At 33.1% G+C, this 22,100-nt stretch overlaps 1 protein-coding gene and 3 long non-coding RNA genes across 8 annotated transcripts; 3 read left to right on the top strand and 1 right to left on the bottom strand.

Annotated features, from left to right (window-relative positions):
• Positions 1-6,057: 6,057 nt before the first annotated feature.
• Positions 6,058-21,068, bottom strand: LOC111701682 (uncharacterized). 3 transcript variants are annotated; one of them, XM_023473078.1, is made up of 15 exons: positions 20,727-21,068; positions 19,977-20,044; positions 19,608-19,668; positions 19,378-19,507; positions 11,855-11,887; positions 11,719-11,792; positions 11,146-11,518; positions 10,673-10,931; positions 10,495-10,611; positions 10,125-10,414; positions 9,776-10,034; positions 9,305-9,418; positions 8,892-9,249; positions 6,708-6,956; positions 6,058-6,555 (listed from the first exon to the last, which is right to left on the bottom strand). In XM_023473078.1, the coding sequence occupies exons 6-15, from the start codon at positions 11,756-11,758 to the stop codon at positions 6,305-6,307; spliced, it is 2,310 nt and encodes a 769-aa protein (XP_023328846.1). In that variant the 5' UTR covers positions 11,759-11,792; positions 11,855-11,887; positions 19,378-19,507; positions 19,608-19,668; positions 19,977-20,044; positions 20,727-21,068; the 3' UTR covers positions 6,058-6,304. The 3 variants fall into 3 exon arrangements, with proteins under 3 accessions (XP_023328846.1, XP_023328847.1, XP_023328848.1); XM_023473079.1 differs by having other exon boundaries at positions 19,977-20,051; XM_023473080.1 differs by lacking the exon at positions 19,608-19,668.
• LOC111701691 (uncharacterized) lies at positions 7,280-8,876 on the top strand. 2 transcript variants are annotated; one of them, XR_002765255.1, is made up of 7 exons: positions 7,280-7,458; positions 7,532-7,604; positions 7,671-7,730; positions 7,819-7,917; positions 8,036-8,096; positions 8,200-8,278; positions 8,412-8,876. It is a non-coding gene; the product is annotated as an uncharacterized LOC111701691 (long non-coding RNA). The 2 variants fall into 2 exon arrangements; XR_002765254.1 differs by having other exon boundaries at positions 7,671-7,917.
• On the top strand, positions 13,202-14,347 carry LOC111701689 (uncharacterized). The gene is made up of 3 exons (XR_002765251.1): positions 13,202-13,970; positions 14,028-14,181; positions 14,291-14,347. It is a non-coding gene; the product is annotated as an uncharacterized LOC111701689 (long non-coding RNA).
• On the top strand, positions 17,922-19,371 carry LOC111701690 (uncharacterized). Of its 2 annotated transcripts, XR_002765253.1 has the most exons (4): positions 17,922-18,625; positions 18,686-18,815; positions 18,928-18,996; positions 19,125-19,371. It is a non-coding gene; the product is annotated as an uncharacterized LOC111701690 (long non-coding RNA). The 2 variants fall into 2 exon arrangements; XR_002765252.1 differs by having other exon boundaries at positions 17,922-18,815.
• Positions 21,069-22,100: the final 1,032 nt, after the last annotated feature.

Raw genomic sequence — 22,100 nt, forward strand, 5'->3', positions numbered from 1 at the left:
CCTATACCTGTAAAGGGGGGGGACATAGCCCCCCTAGAACTCAGAGCTTTCACACTTTTCAAATCTTAAACAGAGTGAAGAAAATAAAAAAATAGTTTGCTGTTCATTCAGTGCAGTTCTTGAGTTTGGAGGTAATAAAAGACCATTTTTGTTCTTTTTTTCATTTGGATTTAATCTACTATATCCGTTGTACCACTGTTTTGTAATCTTTCTTTATTACAAACTATAGCTGAAGTGCCAGGCATTGCCATCAGAATTTAAAAAATCGAATTAAAGCAATAAACTTATAATTTATTTAGCAATTAAGTCATCCCCAAGGGTATCCATGAGTTTCCTAACTAAAATTCACCCCATTTGATTCAGCCGTTTGACCAGCCATAGCAAACATATAAATGAACGAAGAGCTTTATGACATAGATTACAATTGTACACCTACTTTTTTTCAAAACAGAAACTTTTACAAGTCATAATTATTTTCTGGACCTTTGTCCTTTTTTCATTTCATAGAATTTAAGTTCAAGTCAGGTTTTTTCATTTTCAAAAATGTCTATTACTATCTCTAGTTTAAATACTAATTATTACTAACATAACAGCATAATAAAGTCGATTAATTTTAGAAACAATGTTTTTTTTCTGCTAGTTTTGTTTGAAGGAGAGATAAAGTATAGTTGTCAACCATTAACAATAGGTCTCTGTGTAAAGTCGTCTTTAACTTAGGTCCCCTCTTGGAGACACCAAACCAAACAATTTTAACCCCCTTTTCTTTGTTCTCCCTGACAGAGTCATAAACAAAACCTCCCGTATTGTGAATCCATTTTCAAAAGTTAAACAAAGAATATTTTCACCCGCTATTAGATCGTAAGGATTTTTTCATAATAATTAACATTCATTATAACATCTGTACATCGTTATCAACATATGTAATTTTTTTCAGGAAATAAAGAGAATTTTTGTTATAGATTTTTTGAGACGGGGGTTCATTCTGTTGTGTGTCTGCTGTTGCAATCGGGAAATATTGTTGGGAAATATATACCCTTCAACGACTGATTCCAGCGGGCCTTTGTCATTTCATCTGATATTCGTTTTCTATCTGTCAACAATAGTACATGCAAGGTAATTGGACTGTATGTGTACCTTTAATGTATCTCATACTTATGCCTGATATCCAAGCAGCCAAATTTTGCCCCCCCCCCCTCCCAGAATTATTTCTGTATACGCCCTTGTTTACATGCATAGAAAGAACAAAAATTACAAAAATTAAGAAAATCAGTCTCATCTCGCCCCACTAGTGAAAATAAAGTATTAAGTTCACTAATTTTTTCTAAACCTTTATTGCTATAATTGAGGAGAAAGCATGCACAAAGGTTCAAAAACATAATTTTATTTCTATATCGCTTTATGTGGCATATTTGTAGATTTATTTTTGAAACTGACGAGCAATAATGAACACTTTAACAATATTGTACACCATATGGCCATTACCAGAGGTCAATGGTATTATTTCTAAGAATTAAATGATTTAATGTTAACAGTTTTATTTCTGATTAAAAATTGAGGTGGTTGAGATTACCAAAATGAGGAGCGCGCGTATTCCTAGCAACCTAGGATGTCCTAAGACCTAAGGACGCCATGAGGACGTCCATAATTACCAATGTGACGTCCGACAACATAGTATTTTTGGTCTTCAGGACGTCTAATGCACAGCTTCTTACATACACCTGACCTAACTTTCGAAGTTGAAATGACATCACTTTTGACGTCCAAATTACCAAACCAGTCATATGCATTTATCCTACATTGAACCACAGAACTGAGACTAATCTATTATATTTGTACTGCTACCCCTACCCCCTGGTATTACATTTACAACATGACTATCCTTCTGTTGTTGTTGCTAACATCTTTACCCAGGCTCGTATCTAGGTTTTTCCAAAGAGGGGTGCTGTAGTATATGGACCCCGGATCACCGAGTGTAACGCATATAGCCCCCCTCCCCTGCATAGAAAATATTCAGAATTTTGGCATAAACAAGTAATTTTAGCTAGAATTTTTTGATATGAAGGTTATTTTTTAATTTGTCAACAATAGTAATTTAAACTTGAACTTAATATTACAATGCAAATTTGATTTTCACTGAATTTGATATTTTGTATGGTACAAGGAAAATTTTCATAATTTAGTTTTTAGCTCAAATTTTACAATATTGGAAGACAGAAAATGTTGATAATTTGATATTACTACTCATGTTCACTGATTTTTAATAGCCTGAACAAAATATTGAAACTGAGGCAATGTTTCTGCAAACTTTTAAGTATTAATTTTTTTATTCATACTGGAATATATTTGTTACATTGCATGTATGACGAATATGTTTCCGGACTCATTTAACTCTGAAAATCTTAACTCAGGACAAATGTTTTTCAAAGAAGGTTTAACTTGGTTGGTCTGAGGAAACAGCTTTAGTAAAGTATTGTTTAGACATAGCAACAGCATAAACACAATACAGTATACAGAATAAACATAGCAACAGCATAAACACAATACAGTATACATAATAAACATAGCAACAGCATAAACACAATACAGTACACAGAATAAACATAGCAACAGCATAAACACAATACAGTACACAGAATAAACATAGCAACAGCATAAACACAATACAGTACACAGAATAAACATAGCAATAGCATAAACACAATACAGTATACATAATAAACATAGCAACAGCATAAACACAATACAGTACACAGAATAAACATAGCAACAGCATAAACACAATACAGTACACAGAATAAACATAGCAACAGCATAAACACAATACAGTACACAGAATAAACATAGCAACAGCATAAACACAATACAGTNTCATAGCAACCCCGTTTAAAATTTGAGGCAAACCGGCCAATTGGGATCAGAAATATTATTTATATTAAGAAGTTTCTATATTTACATGTGAATTACAAGGAACATGTTACTATATGAAAATATACAGGATTATCCACAAAGAATGAGACTGTAAAGACGGCCTGAAACTCTAAAACTTTCACGAAGGTCAAATTAAATCTCCTAACTGTAATAAATTAGAAACATTTGCAAAGAAAGAAAAGAGTTTACGTTTGCCAGGAATTCCGAATTGAAGGAAAAAGACGGTATAAATTCCTTACAGTCGTCTCTGAAGTCTCATCCTGTACAGGGAACCCTGTAAACATTTTATCATATAAATTTGTTTCATTTAAAAAATTGTGTCCAAACTCTGAAGGCACTGAATTTGTTTTTCTGTAGATATTGTAAAAAATAAATAAAAGCTAAAACGGGTTTTAATGGATTATCTTAATTTTTCGGTTAAAGTTTCAACCGTAATTTCTAACTGTTCTTATGCTATGAGTTGACTTTGTTATGACGTTTGGGTGCTATGGAAACGCCTCAACACGGAAACGTCTCCACACGGAAATGCCTCAAAAAAAGCGGAAACCCCTCAAAAACCGGGTTTTTTGAGACGTTTCCGCAATTTCTGCAAGAAAAACGGAAATCCCTCAAAACCCAGTTTTTGAGGGGTTTCCTCTTTATTTTGAGGCGTTTCCTAAAACTTTTGAGGGGTTTCCGCTTTTCACCTGACAATTATTTTTGAGGAATTTCCCAATATTTTTGAGGGATTTCCCAATATTTTTGACGCATTTCCGCAAAATTTTTGAGGCGTTTCCGTATTTTAAAAACTTGATTTAGTTGAGGTGTTTCCTCTATTTTTTGAGGCGTTTCCGCAAAATTTTTTAGGCGTTTCCGCGTTGAGACGTTTCCGTGTTGAGGCGTTTCCATAGCACCGACGTTTGTTATGACCTTGATGAAGATTTTCCAAATATACCATACATTAACTGATGCCGATATATTGTAAAAACAATAAATTGAAAAAAACGTCTTTAAAATATGAACAAAAAAACTGTCAAAATAAAGCAAAATGAAACAATGAAGTTTTAAAGTTAGGATTGCTTAACTCAAACAACTGCCAAAAGATATTTATTTTAAAAATGTATGATCAATGACCATACATAAATTATGATGTATCTTTACCTATTTTTACCTATAACCTGTTTTTATTAACCTGTGAATTATTATAACCAGTTTTTCAAAACTAGGTTGAATATTTATTTGCTACGAGTTCTTTGAAAAGTATCAAAATAAATATGTGGATAAAATCAAACGTTTTCAGTGTCATTTTTCAATTTTAATCTGATTTGAATTAAAAAAGGTGAAAAGATTTAAAATACATATCTATATGTAAGGGATTCAAAGAAGTTCGTATTAAGATTTCGATTCTATTGGAGACCACCGGAGGGATTTTATTTTTACTGGAGGGGTTGGAAAAAATGCTTTTTACAATTTAGAACTTTACGCAGGGATTCAGATATCTTTCCAGGGGGTTTATACTTCCACTGGAGGGATTCAGATATCCTTCTTGGGGGGTCTATAATTCCACTGGAGGGATTCAGATATCTTTCCAGGGGTTTATAAATCAACTAGAGGAATTCAGATATCCTTCCTATGGGTTTATAATTCCACTGGAGGAATTCAAATATCTATCTAGGGGGTTTATAAATCCACTGGAGGGATTCAGATATCTTTCCTAAGGGTTTATAAGATATGGAAAGATTCCTGGAAATATATCTGAATACCTCCAGTGGAAATATAAACCCCCTGGAAAAATATCTAAATCCCTCCAGTGGAATGTAAATCACCTTGAGTAAAGTTTAAAGTTTTATTTATTCAAACCCCTCCAGTGAAAATATATTCCCTCCGGTGGTATCCAGTGGAGTCAAAATCTTACTACGAACTTCCGTGACTCTATGTAAGGTAATGTTTACAACCTCTCTTATACATATACTTCAAAGGGAATTTGGATTTATATAATTAAATGATAATAGATTGTGTTGCTGTTTATTAAAATTCTAAGATACTTAATCTATTGCCCCTTCTTTAGAAACATTTTTCAAAATAAGTATTTTTTTAAAGGTTTGATGAAATTTTCAGTTGTTGCATGCATGTTTGGCTGTGTTCAATACAAATTGTTCAGGCCCGTAGCCAGGGGGGGTGCAAGGGTGCAGGTGCCTGTACACTTTCAGACTTTTAGCCCCCTCCCCCCTTGACCGGTGTGCTATGTTTTATTAGTTATTTTTTTTGAGGCATTTCCGTGGTGAGGCGTTTCCATAGCACCCCCCCTTGACCCTTGAAAAGTTTTTTTTAAATGAATAAGAAATAAGATCATATCATTTTCATATTGCAAAGTCAAAGTAATAAATGATTACTTGACTCTGTTAGTTAAGCAGTACTCCCTTAAAAGCTCAAATACACTTGTTAAAAGGTTAGCCTTTATAGTGTGCATTGAAAATGTAATAAAAACAACCATATACCACTGTAAAACCAAACCAAACATTGTTTAAAAAATCATCAAAAACCCCCCAAAAAATTTTTCGCCTGCGCCGCGTCATATTGCACCCTGGTCAAATCCTGGCTACGGGCCTGAAATTGTTTAACTTGTGTTTTTAAAAAATTTATACGTTTTCAACAACTGTAAAATTAGCGATATGAGTCAAACAATTCTTTTAATGTGTGCGCGGAGCTCCAACGAAAATTTGTTAAGTACCTGGTTTAACAGATATAATTACAAGAAATAATCATTTATATATTATGAAAAAAAACATCAAAATACATTTGTAATTTTAATCATCTACATTGAAAAAGGACAGATAATGTTACGTTTTCTCCTGAAGTTATTGAATTTATGATTGATCATTCTAACCAACATTCATAATCTTATTTCATTCTCGATTTTATAGAAGTTCTTTCAAAGAAGATAAACAGGTTACAGTTTCAAATATGATAATCAGTTAGAAGTTTGCCAGGTTCAGTCTCAGATTGTTCTCTTGATCTGGAACTGAGTTTTTGCCACAAATTCAAATATTCGAATCCCTAAATCTTTGCGCCGAGTGGTGTAAACCTTTGAATTTCAAACTTAGAATATTTTACCAAAGTAATTCAAAGTTTGAAATCTACGACATTGGGTTGCAAAGATAAAGGGGTTAAAATTTCAGAGTCTGTGGCAAAAATTTAATTCCTTTAAGGAGAAAAAATAACTTATGATTAGAAAAGAACAATACAACAATATCTGTCCTATTTTTTTTTAAACTAACCACAGTAGAATACAATTTCTACAATAACTCTTTTGGTTGTATTGTTACTAACTCCAGTGATACTGATATTCGCCAATCATTCTAATCATTCTTCAGGGGGGGGGGGGGGCAACCCAATCTCAGGTGCTAGGGGGGGGGCGCGCCCGGCCGCCACCCTCAGTTGCGTCTCTGGATAGAACAAGACTAACTGTGTTTTCTACTACACGCAATTCTGCAGGATAAAGTAAAATGAGTTCCTGCAAATTTTCTTTCAAAATTTGTTCTTGTGGGAATCTTTTCCTTAGATACTTCACAATGTATGTCATACTCTCAACACCACCAGTCTTGGTCTCCAAATAAGCCCGGATAACATTCTTTATCTTTTCAGCATCTAATTATAACCATGAATTAATTTTACAAGCCAAGATAACCAAGATTTTAAAGAATTTCACCACAAATGGAGAAATTAACTGTGGGGAAAAACTGTTCAGAACAAAAATTTAGATTAACTATAATTTTCTAATAATTTCTCCTCTTTCTTACCTTTATTCTTTTTTTTGTTTGTTTCTTTTTTCTTCATAATATTTTTAGATTTAAAAGGAATTAAACCAAAGCCACCATTATTTTTTAGCTCTATAATATGAGAATTCTCATCAATAAGTTTTTTCAACTTCCGTAAGTCATAAACATTTCTGAGAACTTTAGGTAGATGGCTTAGGATCTCCTGCAGAAATGTTCCCTTATTCTGATTCCTTCCAGCCAAGTATCTCAAAATCCAGTCAAGAACCTCATCTAAAAATAGTTTTATATCAATTAAGAATTTTATTTTGTCTTTTGTTGATGTAAACCAGTTTTTACCACTTAATCCTGTAAAATTTATACTATTCAGGGAAGACGACTTGGTTACACGGGATAAGTTGAAGAAGGACGCAAGATAAATCCTGGAGGACGCACAATCCTTCTATATACAATTATTAATGTCCATTCTTTTTATATAAGGTTACTTAAATATATAATCCTATTTTAACCAAAAAACCTTACTGAGCTTTATGCATAATGATTAAATGCAAAGAACTTAAAAAAAAAAAACACATTCGAAGTACTGTTTGGAATTTTTAAACATTTTAATTTCAAACCAATTTAATTTCCATGCTTGGAAATTTGAATATAAAACTTTTTATATTTTATATCTGAATGTTTCAGATATTATGCATGGCGCGTTTTAAGTACTGTGTCCAAGAAACTGCGGATAGGATGTTAACCTTCTGCAATGTTTGATCCTTAGTAAACATAAGTACAATTTTAAACATATATAAAAAGTTGTAAAGAAGTTTGCATTATAAAAAATTAACAATTTGTAAATCTAGATCTGAAGTTATAGCAACTACTGACGATCTACACCTCTACCTATACGTCCTTGCAGTCTCTGTGGCATTTTAGGTGAATAAATGAATTGCCCAAAAAACACTATAAAATGAGCATAAATGAACAATGCACTTTTTATAGAGACTGAAGGAGCGTGTAGAGTGTGACCGGCTGATCGAGCTCTCAGCTTTAAGTATATAGGTATATACATATACTTTAAAATGCATTCATCTAACATTTTTCACACCTTTCAGTTAATAGAAAAAAGACTTTAAAACCTTTTCTCTAGAACCTGAATTGCATGGAGACGAGTTTCCCTGCAGACCCTTCTAGCGAAGTCGTACTAAACTTCGCTCAACGGATCCTGTTTATTGTGAATCCACCACAGGTATATATCTCTCATAAGAAACATTTGAACATTTAAAGAGAGTATATAACCTAAGCATGAAAAGAATCGGTATCTTTTTTCATGACTTATCAAAGTTTAATCGAGTTTTAAACTTTAGATCGCTGGGTGTGAGCGATCCTGATCTCTATAGGTTGTCATGCTACAAAATGATCCTATAGGTAAATAATATTATTCTCTAAAAAACTCTGTTAGATATAAATATTAATTTGTTATATGTACTGTTGATTGATTGATTGATCATCTAAACGTCAATAATTTTAGACGTCGACTATCAACCATGAAGCAAGCTTTAAACCTGTGAACATGACTATCTCTCTTGTAACTGGATAATGTCCGTAATGTAAGTACTCATTTATTTACCATTCATAAAAGCCGCGCCTTATAAATAGCTGATTTTATCTTTAAATACTTTCCCTATTTTTATATATATTTACAGTAATTTATACTAATCTAATTGTGATTTGTTTTTTCAGTTATCACCTGATTAGAGGATAAATAAATACATAAACTATTTTGGAGTTATCTTCTATACCTCGAGTTATAAAGAGGAGTTATTATACCACGGTACAATCAAAATCTTCAGCACGTCCATGAGACACGTGCGACCCACGAAGTGAGAGATAACAGTCATTTAAAGATACACTTTGAAACCCTATAAACCCTAAAGTCTCACAAATCCCTTTCAATGATTTCCCCCTTTTTGAGTATATATATATATAGAATTTAACACAAATGTTGATTGGAGGATGCAATGTTGAAAAATACCCTCATGGAATATGAAGTTAGAAGATTTTTTTTTTAAATTAGATGATTAAAAATGTTATAATGAAAGAGTGAAATACTTCCGGTTCTTAATCCCCAAATCTCATTATTTACTTCTGAATCTGATGCAGTGCTAATGATAACCTTGATTGTAAAGGTAATAAGAAAATTCATATAAAAATCACTCTTACCTTCTAATTCATCTTCTTGTTGAATAGTAGTGATTGGAGCAGATGCAGTTGACACCACAGGGCAGACATCCTCAATATCAATCTCATCATCCTCATCATGTTCATCAAATTCATCATTTTCCATGGATGAAGATTTCACCTGCTGTTCTTTTTCCATCAGTTCCTCATCTTTTATTGTCATGTTAAACAACAGATTTTGGTAGTTTGAATCCTTTTTACCCACTCCAAGAAAGATGGTTTCATTATTGACATATATAGCCAGGATGCTAGCAATGATATTCTTATATTGAATACAAAGTCTCAAATCCACCAAGGCTTTTTGTCCGTTCAAAAGCTTGAGATCTTTAGAAACATCAACCTTCAAAAAGAGGTAATACAAAATGAATACATATATTCTTTAAAAATATTTATACCGTTAACTTCAATCCTCCTTTTGTTCCAAACCTGAAGAAGATTTGCTTCTGTTTACCACAACACAGAGTTGCTCCAATTTGTAAAATGTATACTGACTTCTTAACAATCTTCACCTACATATTAAATCATCATAAATATACTGTTGCATTATTTCAGGTCAGGTTGGTTACAATTCATAGATAGCTATGCAAGATTACCAAAATAATGGCAAATCACCAATTACCAATTTAAATATAAGGCAAATCAGTCCAGGAGCTTAAGAGTTGATCAGACATACAATAAAAAATGAAGATACTACTTTATGCATAAATTTCAAAACTAGAATTGAATTTTGCCATTTTTAACTGATATTTGTGAAAACTTTTGGGAAAATTCACAGTCAACAATTTTGGAATTTTTGTTAAAAAAGCTGTTATAGGAAGTTTTGCCAGGTGGCAAAAATTTCTATAAAAAAATCTTATTTTGATCACCTGGTTCCTGTTAATGAGTGAATAGTTTTCAGAGTCATAACAAGCTTCTTTCTTCGTATTACAAGCTAGATCTAGAAGGAATCCACCAATCTTAAGACTAGAAACCACCCTTATGATGTTGCCAGACTTAATGTTAAACAAAGAACTTTTCTGAACTAGAACACTTAGATCTTCAGTAGTGTGTTTGCAAGGGGTTTTGCAAACCTTTGTATGCAACTTGTTCAAAGTGATGTCATCGTTCTTCAGTGCAATGAAGGCTCTAATCATCAAAAGAATGATTTGATCATGTGGGAATGGAAAAAAATTAATAAAAAAATAAAATATTTTGTCTAATAAAATTTATTCTTTCCTAAATATATGAATCTTGCAATCAGAATCAATCTCCTTTCCAAGAGTGTTTTGAATCCTGGGATTTTGGAGATTTGTGCCAACAGTCATAATTTTCTTAGCTTTAACCTCAACTTTATTAAGCATGAGATTTTTATATTTAGAATCCGCTTTACCCTCCTCAGTTATAAACTGTTCGTCCTTAATGTTTATTCTTAGGATGTCAACTTTGACTTCTTTAAAACTCGTACATCTAAGTCTCAAGTCAACAAGGGCTTCACATCCATTAGGAAGATCTAATAAGCTTTCATTCTAAAAGTGAAAGAAGTAGAGGATGGATCCAGGTTCAATAAAAATTTATTTTCCCATAAATATAGTATGGTATTTTTTACCTTCAGTTTGAGACATTCCTTGGATCCAAATTTAAAAGTAAGAGAAGACTCCATGTTGTCTGTAGAGAGTTTTGCTACAATTCTGAGGATATAAACAGAGTTTCCCTTCATAACAACCTGTTAATAAAGGTAAATCAGATTATTTTTTGACAAGAATTACTTTTATTAAGATCAATACCTGACGTTTATTTATCAGAGAATACATTCCGGATCGTGCGGTGGTTGACTGCTTTATGTTAGTTGAAAGCTTTAGTAGGTTGCCCCCAATATCAAGGCTTGAGACAATACTAACACTTTTTGAATCAATGAAAAATAATGGATTCTCACTCACAACCATTCTTAAGAGATCAAACTCCAGATTCTTTAGCTTTGCTGAAAGCTCCAGGTAAAGAGAGTAAATGCTTGTGTTGCCACTTTTCATTAAAGTTTGATACACTCTATTATCAAGAACTGAGCTATTTAATCATTAAAAAAATCTAAAACTACTAGAGTTGTGAATTTTTGCAGAACAGAATTAGTTTTAATTATAAAATAGATGTCAACTATTCCCTTTTTTTTGATCCACAAATAAATTTCAGAATATAAAAAGAAGAATTAACATTATAGATAAAATTAACTTAAGTGTCAGAGTCTTTATAACTTAATTCTTTCCTAAAAACTATTATGTTTTCTGGCCAAGTCTCTAAAATTTGAGTTTGCTCCAGAGAATCACTAAAGGTTGCTTCCTGATTGATGAAATGTGATGGTGTGATAAGTTCAGGCAAATTACTAGCACCAGAATGCATTCCGGTGAAGAATTCATTTTTCTTGGATTTTCTTGAATTTTCTTGAATGACAGTTTGTTCCACTTCTTCTGGACTAGTTATAAAAGCAACTTCTTCATTGAAGATTTCAGAAGATGGTACCAGCAGCCTGGAGGTATTTTGTAAAATTCCCTCATTAAGAGAATTGATAGAATGTGCTATGGAATTTTTATTCATTTCTTCAACATCTTTTGGAGATTTTCCACTCAGCTTGGAGGAGCCTTAAATAAAGGAATTGAGTTTAAGTAACTTCTAGGACATTGTTTTCCTTCATAATATCATTTTGTCACAGAAATTTTTCTATTGATTTTTAGTATAAAGATTTTTAAAAGTTTAGTAGGGAAGTCAGAAAATAAACAATTACAAGTAAAAAAACGATGACAAAAACTTATTGTTAAAAATAAACACTTTAGTCATTTGCCTGCTTTTTTAGCTTTCAGAGTTACTAACTTCGACCCCATTATGTTCAATGGTTGCTGCCTATTCTAACTAAAACTAAAATTAAGTTATATAAACATTGAAAATTAAAACTAATAAAAACTTTTATAAATTTTCACCTCATTTTATAAACAGCTTCTTCAAACATATATCTGTAAAAATAATCAAAGCTTTATTTGAATAACATTTTTTTACAAATATTTATCAAAAGTAAAGGCGTTGAAAGTTAATTTTTAATGTAATTTAAAAATCATTTATGAGCCTAAGACATTTCTTAAAGGTCCCAAGTTTTTGTGGGTCTCCCTCCCTTCTAAATAAATAAACCGGTGGTCAGTTGCTCACTGCTCAGTGCTCAGACGGAGTGTTTTTGTAAATTCATTTTCTAAGCTAAAACTATGACTAAAGATAAGACAAGTTAATACACACATGATAGTGGTTGTGCCAGGGCAAAATATATCCTTAAAAAAGTACATGTTCAGAAAAAAAAACATTATAAAGGAGAAAAAACAACTATGAAAAAATAGTAATAAATACAAACAATACAAGATTATGTAAACCAATGTTTCTTATCTCTCATTACTCACTTCTATACACACACTACTCTTTAAATCTTAATACAAATTACAAATTATCCCCTTACCAAAGGTTGTAAAATAAGGTTGATTACTCTCGATGCGATCCAATGTTCTCGGAAAATGTCGTCTCCTAAGATAGATAGATAACAACCTAATCAATGACATCACTGATTAGTGATTATAGAGGCGATAGTGACGTCATACCAGGTTTTCTATATATCTATCTAAGGAGACGACATTTTACATACATTGGAGCGCATCGAGAGAAACCAATCTTATTCAACAACCTTGCCCCAACTCCGCATTCCTTAAATAAACAATAATATGATTGAATAAGAATCGCTCTTTGACGATTTAGCTGTAAGGAGTAAAAATAAGATTAATATTGCAATCTATAAATCAAATATCTGTATCTGTATCTTAATTCACACTTAAAGAATATACAGCAGACACATATTTATTGTCTTTTCTATGAGCCACAAAGAATTCACAGTGAACAGAAACGTACTAATGCAAGGAAAGCAAAGATAATATTTATATACATACCTGCCAGCGTATCTATATATATTATCTTAGGGTAAAGCTTAGTTCAGATGTACACAACCGACCTCCCTTTTTAATTAATTAATAGAGTGGTCGGTTGTATACATCACAATATGTTTATGTATCTAACACCGTATTGTTGACCTATGAATGGTCAGTTTAATAAAATAAAAGAGATCAAAAAGGATATTTCTTAACATTTATTTAAAGGGAAATGGAAGATGAAAATTGGAAGATCTACGGATCTTTTCCTAAATCTTGATGTTCAGGTTGAATCCAGAAACTGTGATCTGAAGAAGCACATGAAGATCTACTCATCTAATTCTATACTTGTTCCTCCTATATATATATATATATATAAATATTTAATCAAGATTTTACCTGAGATTTTATCTGAGTTTAACTAAAGTTTTACATCAAATGTATACAATTCTTAAGCCTAAAAAGCTTTTTTATACTGCATAGATATAGTCTTTAAAGCCCTTTGAGTATAATTTTCTTAAATATTTAGAAAAACTTCTGGTCAATAAACTTTATTCAATGGTCTATATATTTCAGACCACAATAGGCTAGGATAACTGCGTTATCCTGTTTTAGTACTCCAGGTTGTGCAATACTAGGTTTATAGAACATCTTATTTAAAAGTAAACGCTAACACTGCCTACACCTTTAGAATTGAAGCTCTTTAAAACTTATGGATGTTATATAAAGTGAATCCAGATCATTCTCGTATTTCAACGCCTGACCTGAACTATGAACTAATGAATCAACAGGTGATAATACGTTCTTAAATAACTTAAACTTTTGAAGCTTATCCGAGACTAATTAATCCCTTATCTCGTAGACCAAGTCCTCCTCTTATCTACCCACGCCGTACTCCTGGACGAGGATGATCTCTTCCATCTAAAGAAAGTCTGATAGAGCAGATTCATCTATACAAGCTGCAGACTGCCTGTTTGCAACTGGGAGCACGATGAACCTGTCGACCTGAGCCAAACCGCCTGCAGAGTGTCTCCCTGCTGGGCACTATCGTCTTCACCTCCTACATGGAGAAGTCCTGTCGGAAGCGTCTTCCTTGCTTCTCTAAACCGGGACTGCTGCTATTAAGCAGATAAAGGTGAAGATTAGATATGAACTCAAGATGAGATCTAATGTCTAACTTAATCTTATTTAGATCTCATCATTGTCCTCAAGATTGAGATCTGATGTTTAACTCAACCTTATTTGGATCCAATCATCATCTTCACTACCTCCCTATTGGAGAAGTGCCATCTGAAGCATCTCCTTTGCTTCTCTAAACCGGGACTGCTGCTATTAAGCAGATAAAGGTATATAATCAAGTTTTGTGTGATCTTTGTGAACAATTAAAGACAAAAATGTGACTATCTCCTCTAACACATGATAAGCCTTTATATAAACTCATCTTATTATTTCTAGTTATGTATAAGAGACAGCTGGTAACGATCATCCAACTCTAGAGCTATTAAATTCTCCGGCCTAATCAACTTTGTAAGTGTTACCTTAATTTATATATTTGTCGCAATTTATTCACATTTAGCACATTGTAAGTGTTATTTCAATACCTAATTGTTGTTACAACTTATTCACACTTAGCACACCTGGAACAAATTTTAATGTAAACTTGGCTAATTTTATTCATTTAAATCATTCTAATACTAATTTAATATTTATGCAACCCTTGACTGATGTATTGTTTTTCAGTTCAAGGGTCTCAGCTCTGTAACGATATACCTGAAATACAGAATATAAGAAACTCAAGTGTATTAAAGATTAATGGAGAATTGATGTTGCCCCATCATGTTAATAGCTGAACAATAACTGTGGATCTAGGTATCGTATTTAGGGAAAATGCTAAAATTCCCGAAACGGGCACAAAAATGACAAATGTTTTAAAATTTTTTTACCAGTTAGGGACTGAAATTGGTTGGTTAAATAATATGTTTCAGAGTATTGGGTGATTCTAATGATGATTTTTATACTCTTTTCTCTCTCTTATCCCAACTTAACAGCAATTCGCTAATTCCTTCCAAAATGTTGTCTTCACCCCTTATTGTATTGTATCTGTACCCACTAAACTACATATTCTCCATAGTTTTTATATTTATTAAACATTTTTATCCACTAAACTACATATTCTCCATAGTCTTTACACACGTATTTTATTATATCTGTATCTCTGTTCTGAACTTCTATATCTTGCTGATTCTCTTTCCAATACTGTGGTCCCCTTAGAACATCTATTCATTACTCAATGTTCCCAATCACTCCAACTTCTGATTTACCAACCCTTTTATCATCCTCACATTCATTGAATCCCAATCCCAACTTCCTCTTTAGTTGTTATCCATCCCAATTCCCAACCTATTTTATCTATTCCCAATTGATCCCTGTTCAACCTATTCCAACTTCCTTGTCCTCATCCTAATCCCAATCCTTCCAATCCCAACATTAGTTAACATTCATTTGCGATTCTTACAGTTTGGAATTTTACTTATAAAATCAGAAAGAAATGTTTTATATTATTGCCGACTTTTTACATGACAAATGACAACTAGCAAACAAAATATTATGATTTAATGATGTATTATTGTTTCATGAATGCCTTTTCAGAAAGCCTTTATTTACACCAGCTTTATCTGGTGCTTGGATTTCTATCTTTTCTCTACCTGCGTGGTTTTAAATGGTTGGCTTGGTTTAGGGGTGGTTATATCCCAAAACAAGAATTATTAATTTAATGATGTATCAATTTATCAATTTATCATTCAATTTAGATCTATGTATTTTTTCTTGTAAATTGTTATTTGCTATTTTTACCCTGAAATCGAACCAGGATTTTAGGTAGTACAAGCCCGACCAGTAAAAAGAACACACACCATCATGTAGTGCAGTTGCTAAGAAATCCCACTAAGCCTCTCGCAATTGGCTTCCTTTAAGCGAGTTTGTTTTACCTATGTGATCGTGGATAATAAACATTAATCAATCATCGGAATCATAGTGCTCATTAAACAACCAGATTGGCAGATAACAGAGAGGAGAGAGAAAGTGTTAGATAGATTGGATACAACAGGTGGGGGACCTTCAAACATATTTACATCACATCTACATCATTCCTCCCATCTCTTTTATTCCTCCCAACAAACCAATCTAATCTTTTTGCCTTACCGGCAAAAATAACAAAGGAATTAATGCCGAATATGTGTGGGGACTTCATGGGAGCGTTGTAGAGCTTCATGTTGGTGGAGCAGATCAACAGGAACTAGAACAACAGGGCTCACCCCATTCAGGCTTGATCTCAGGTTATTCGTCCTGGCTTGAGCGATTATGATGTCTCTAGTAGCCAGATAAACTGGGGTAAGCATTGCCTTTATTTAAAGAGAATTTGATTATGTTGACTGCAAACATTTGACAATTTTCAATTTATGGGTTTTCAATTTATTAGCAAAAATTTACGTCAAAAATATTAAGTTTCTAGGGCATGAATTTAACTTAAAACATTCTTATTTCAAACATTTTTATTTTTTTTCTCTTCAACTCTTTATCATAAACATGACAGTGTATGCAGGGTTACCACAAAAGATGAAGCAACGATGACGACCTGAAGCTCTTAACCCTAAACAGGCGTGGGACACCCCCCATAGTATACAATTTTTGGACCCCCTCCCCCTCCTATCAATTTTCTACATGACCACTCATTTTTCAGCAAAATTATTATTATTTATTTTTTAATCTTTTATGGTTAGGTTAGGTTAAGACAATTTATGGGCCGAGCGCTGCGGCTATGAAGTGGCTAGGGGGTCGAGCGCTGTGGCTATGAAAAGCTAGCGGGCTGAGCGCTGCGGCTAGGACAGGCTAAGGGGCCGGGCGCGGCGGCCACATGACCAATAATATTGATAACATATGAGATCCATGCAAAAAATTGATAGGATTATGTTCAAAAATCGTTCTCTAGGAAATTACCACTGGATGGGTGTACTCATAACGTTGTTTTTGAGACTTTAAAAACATAAAAGCTCACTCATATCCAGGGCGAGTATACCCTTATAACCAGCGCACCACATTAATACACGAGTGTTATTGTTTATATATGCTTTATTGAAGTAGGTTATCCTCAACTTTAGCTCTCACACTGTGAACTGAAATTAAATTATTATATTATAACAAAATATATACGTATATGTTTACAAAAATTTGCTCCAGGTCTCAATAAAGAAATTTAGTTTTTGAATCACTAAGAAATCATATTAGTAAAATGTTCAATATTTAAAAACACACTTACAAAGTTGTTCGGGCTGGGGTCTTGATATGAGCTACAGTTTAGAGAGAGAATATCTTATGCTTCATTCAGAGTCCTTTCGAGTCTAAAAGAGAGTTCTCGGCGAGGTTTGATCGACAAAAGATAAGCTTTTAAGGTCACTTATCATAATATTAGCACAGTAATTGCAGTATACCTTTAGGTGCGATCCTTAAAGCAGTGAAGGAGAGTATCAGAGAACCAAGGGGAAGACGACATCCTTGATATTGTTCTCCGATCTTGAGGAATCTAAACAAGACGGAGTTTAAAATCCTGTTTGTCAAGATAGTTACATATTTCTCGTATAAATGAGTCTCACCTTAACAGGACACATCGCATATGACGTTCCAACATAAGTCCTCGTAAGTCAGCGTATCCAGTCGGAGGCAGCTCGGTCGGAGCAATTAGCACTCCAAGTTGTAGAACAGAGGAGGTGGAGTCACATTCACATGCTCAGGAAGATGATCAGGTAGAATCACAATGGTGGAAGACGGCCAAAGTAATCTAGAACAGTTCCGAAGAATGAAGACGACATCAGAAGATCTCACCAGGTGGAGAGAATCTATTTCATTAGATCTATCAGACGGAGAAGTATATGAACTTCAGGTTAGAGACGGTCCTGATGTAAGTCTGAGGATCTTTATAAACTAATGTGTGTTCAGGGTGTTCAGCGACAAGACGTTATTCAGCGTGTTCAACCAGAATTTCTCTACAAACAATCGATCAATCACACGGAATTCTGTACCTACAATAATCCTATATTTAATCACATGTTAAAATCTATATAATTAACTGAGATTTTTAACATATGACTATTTAAAGGCCAATTTTTATAAAGATTAATCTGATTTTGTTTTAATAATGCAGAACCTGAGTTTTATCAAGCCTATATATAATATTTAACCAAAGCCTATATAAAGTGTCTAGTCTAAGCCTATATAAAATGTCCAGCCTAAGACTCAAAATTTTGTAAATAAATGAGTTTATCTTTCAGAACACGATGGGTTAGTTGAACTCTGCTAACCGGCATTCGTGTTTATTTCTCCAGGTCTATAAAGCATCGGTAATCAATGTTTAAGGCTATTTAAGCAATGTTGCCAAATCTTATTCCTACGGATGGTTTATAGAATATATGTAGATAATTGTGATTGTTGTGATTCATCTAAATAGTTCCGGCTTCGTCTCCTGTATTGAACCAGGTGAAAAAATTGCAAATATCTAAAATGAGCTTAAAAATATCCTGACTCCTCACAAATTTCTCAACGCATTTCTCATGCTAGGCTGGCACGAGTCCCGTTGATATGTAACCTCGTCTTGCTCTGCTGACTTGCGGACAAGTTCTACTTCTCTTCAACATGCAGATGATCTCTCCTGTGTGTTTGACTCCTGAGATGAATAAGTTCTCTCCTAGTCCCACCTATTAATCTTGACGTCCTGAGTCTAAGGAAGTCCACATAAAGGTGAGGATCAAAGCTCACAACCTTTGAGCTCTGGAACTCAGTCTAATTATCTTTATTTAGACCTCCGTTGTCAAGACTCCGACATCACCGGAAGCTGAGTTATCCTGTTTCTCTGGACACTCCGGCACCTCCGATGAGAAGGATCTACCCTGTATCCCTGATCTAAACGCCTCCTTTAGATCAAATACAGGTAATAATCTAATTCACGATGCTTGTGATTAGTGTGAGAAAGTCACCACTTAATAAGGATATTTGAAGTAACACATGAAAACTTTGATTAGACTAAATAAGCTCATTTTTAGTTACCCTGTTCATGACTGCGGTGCAATTTAATGAACTATAGGCTACAAACCTCTGGACAAATCAACATTGTAAGTTTATTTTCATATTATATAAATATTTGAATAATTAACCTGGAGAAAGTTTTATTTTAAAGGCTGGAATTTTTATTATTGTCATGAATGTAATTAACCCTGGACTGATTTATTGTGTTTTTCAGTTCACGGTTGAGTCCTGTATAAACTGCCTACCTGAAATATATACATAAGATTTAATCAGTGCAAATAGAGGTGAGCCGAAGAGAAAGAGTTCATGCTCGCTCTTATGTTTGTAGTTATTACCTGGTCTCCTATAGGTAAAAATGAGCACACCTGAATAGATATATTTAAGGTATCTGCATGTGCATAATATTGCCGATGAATATTGTTAGTCTCAAGGTTCAAAGTCTATTTATGATTTCGCATGGAATTCACCTTAGTTTCATGTACTCGACGAATGAAGATTTGTTGGATGATGTTGAAGGTGGTAGATTTGTAGGATGATGTTGTAGGTGGTAGATTGTAGGTTTGATTGAAGTTTGGGAGAACACGTTTAATCTAAGATCTGTATCACCATTATATAACATCATTGCATATATCAAAGTTTTTTAGCTCAAGTCCTTTTTTATTATTGAAATTTGTTTTTTTAAAAGAAGTTTATAAACCTCGTAAAAGCTGAGACCTGGAGACTTAATAGGGTTACAATATAATCAACCCATTCTTTGTCTGAAAAAGACGATATATAGTTTTTTCTTAAAACAAAATTCCTTTTTCTCAAATTAAAATCTTTGTTCTACAAACTAAAATCTTATACTCTCAAATTAAAAGCATTCTTTCTTACAAAGTCTCAATAAGATAAAGAATTTTGTATAAAAAAGCTCATGATTAACATTTTTCATGGCTTGATAAGATTAGAATCATATTTTTAGGATTATATAACATAAACATTGACTTCTTAATATAAAGATAAATAATCAAAAGTTTTAGAAACATAGGAAAAAGTTCGAGTTTTCATGTGTAGGTTCAGATTCAACCTTATCCGCTCCAACTTCTTCACATTCATCACACGGATTCATCATTCTTCGTCAGGTTTTCAGAAATCCTGAACACTGAAAGTTAATTAGAATTCTTTAAATTCCACAATGGGTATAAACAAATGATAAACAAATGAACTGAAAAAACGAATCTCTAATTGGGACTTTTTAAAAACTATGTTATATATTATAAATTAAACAATACTGTAAATGTATTTTTATAAAATTAACAAAATTATTAAAATTATAAATTAAACAATACATGTAAATTCATTTTTATACGCGCCTAAAGCAGAGAGAATTGATGTAGCATTTTTCTCCAAACTTGGTATTTCCCCTGACTTATATCTCCTTCTTTAAAATGGTTTTAGCAAATGCAACTTGAGAGATATACTCTGGAGTTTCCCAACCTTAAAAGGTCTAGCCATGCACAATTTTTTGGTATTTTGAAAAAACTCACATTTTTACAAGAAGAATTGTTATTTAATCATTCTTTCATTAAAATAAACAAACAACTGAACTTGAATGTACTGCAGTATACAATCCTGTGTTTACAATCCATATTAAGTGTCTACATAATTATCAATACTAATATTCAAATATCTGCATAAAACCACCCCTTAGAAATATGATCGCTCTATATACAAGTGTACAGCGTTAGATACGTTAACATATCGTGATGTATACAACCGACTCTCTATCAATTAATTAATAGGGAGGTCGGTTGTGTACATCTGAGGTAAGCTTTACCTCTTTGTTTTATTACTCTATGCTAGACGAACACTGATGCATCTATTCTTGGCCCAGAGAGAACTGGTTTCAATATGAACGCAGAGGATGCAGAGTATATGCGCCCGCAATTAACTTTCCTTTCAACTATGTATTATTTATTATAATCTGTATCTACGTAGTCTACGTGTAAAAATAAAGAATTTCTATCTATCTATCTATATATCTATCTATCTATCTATCTATCCATCCATCTCTTATGACTCCGCAATAACACAAGTGTTACCAAGTAACCACGATGCTATCTCATTTGAACTACTCCCGTTTGAACAATTGTTCATTTGAACTACTGCACGTGCTACCAAGTGAGTAGTTGAAATGAACAATAGTTCAAACGAGTAAATATATGGCTCATTTTAACTTTTTTTTAGTTCATTTGAACTATTTTCATTTTAACTATTGGTATTATAAATGAAATAAACAAAAAATAGTTCAAATGAACATTAAAAAATAGTTTAAATGGACATAAAAATAGTTCAATTATCAACAAAAAAATAGTTAAAATGAACACAAAAATAGTTTAAATGAACAAAATATAGTTCAAATGAACATAAAAATAGTTCATATGGAATAGTTCAAATGAAAAAAAAATAGTTCAAAAGAACTTAAAATATAGTCTAAATGAAAAAATAGTTCAAATGAAAAAAATACTGGAAACATAACGTTACATAACGTTTTAGAACCGTATTTGAAACATTTCTGCAAATACCAATCCAAATTGTATGTTAATGAACAATTGTATTCGTTAATTATAAATTTCTTATGTAATTCCTGGAACGTGATTTTACCCGGCCCCTTTGTCTCCTCCCATGGGGCAGACGCTGAACTCCAACCTTCGAGTGTGCGAGGTGGGGAAGACTTCACTGCAGATTTTACTTTTGTACATGACCACTTTTTCAACAATTTTCAATTAAATTACTATTTATTTAGGGTTAGGTTAAGACACTTTCTGGGCTGATCGCTGCGGCTAGGACAGGCTAGGGGGCCGAGCGCTGCGGCCACAGATTAGGGGTTATAAATTATGACACTTTCTGGGACAAGCGCTGCGGCTAGGATTCAATTTTGATCTACAAATGTCATCCTTAATCATGCTTTTAATTATTTTTCTGTCCATTTGAACTATTTTATATCCGGATCTGAGTGTTAGATAGTGCTGTAATGGAGCTCCAAAAGAGGAGTAGTAACGGAGCTCTAGAAGAGGAGTCGGTACGGTCACTGCAAATCACTCTTTGGTTGTTGAATGGTGCACCTCAATCGCAGAACCTCCGTTTTTTGAGAATCGGAGTTCCGTTTTTCGAATTCCGAGACATGATTAACGGTGCACCTTTTCTCCTC

The sequence above is a fragment of the Eurytemora carolleeae genome, unplaced genomic scaffold (assembly GCF_000591075.1).
Source record: "Eurytemora carolleeae unplaced genomic scaffold, Eaff_2.0 scaffold436, whole genome shotgun sequence".
Taxonomy (NCBI): Eukaryota; Metazoa; Arthropoda; class Copepoda; order Calanoida; family Temoridae; genus Eurytemora; species Eurytemora carolleeae.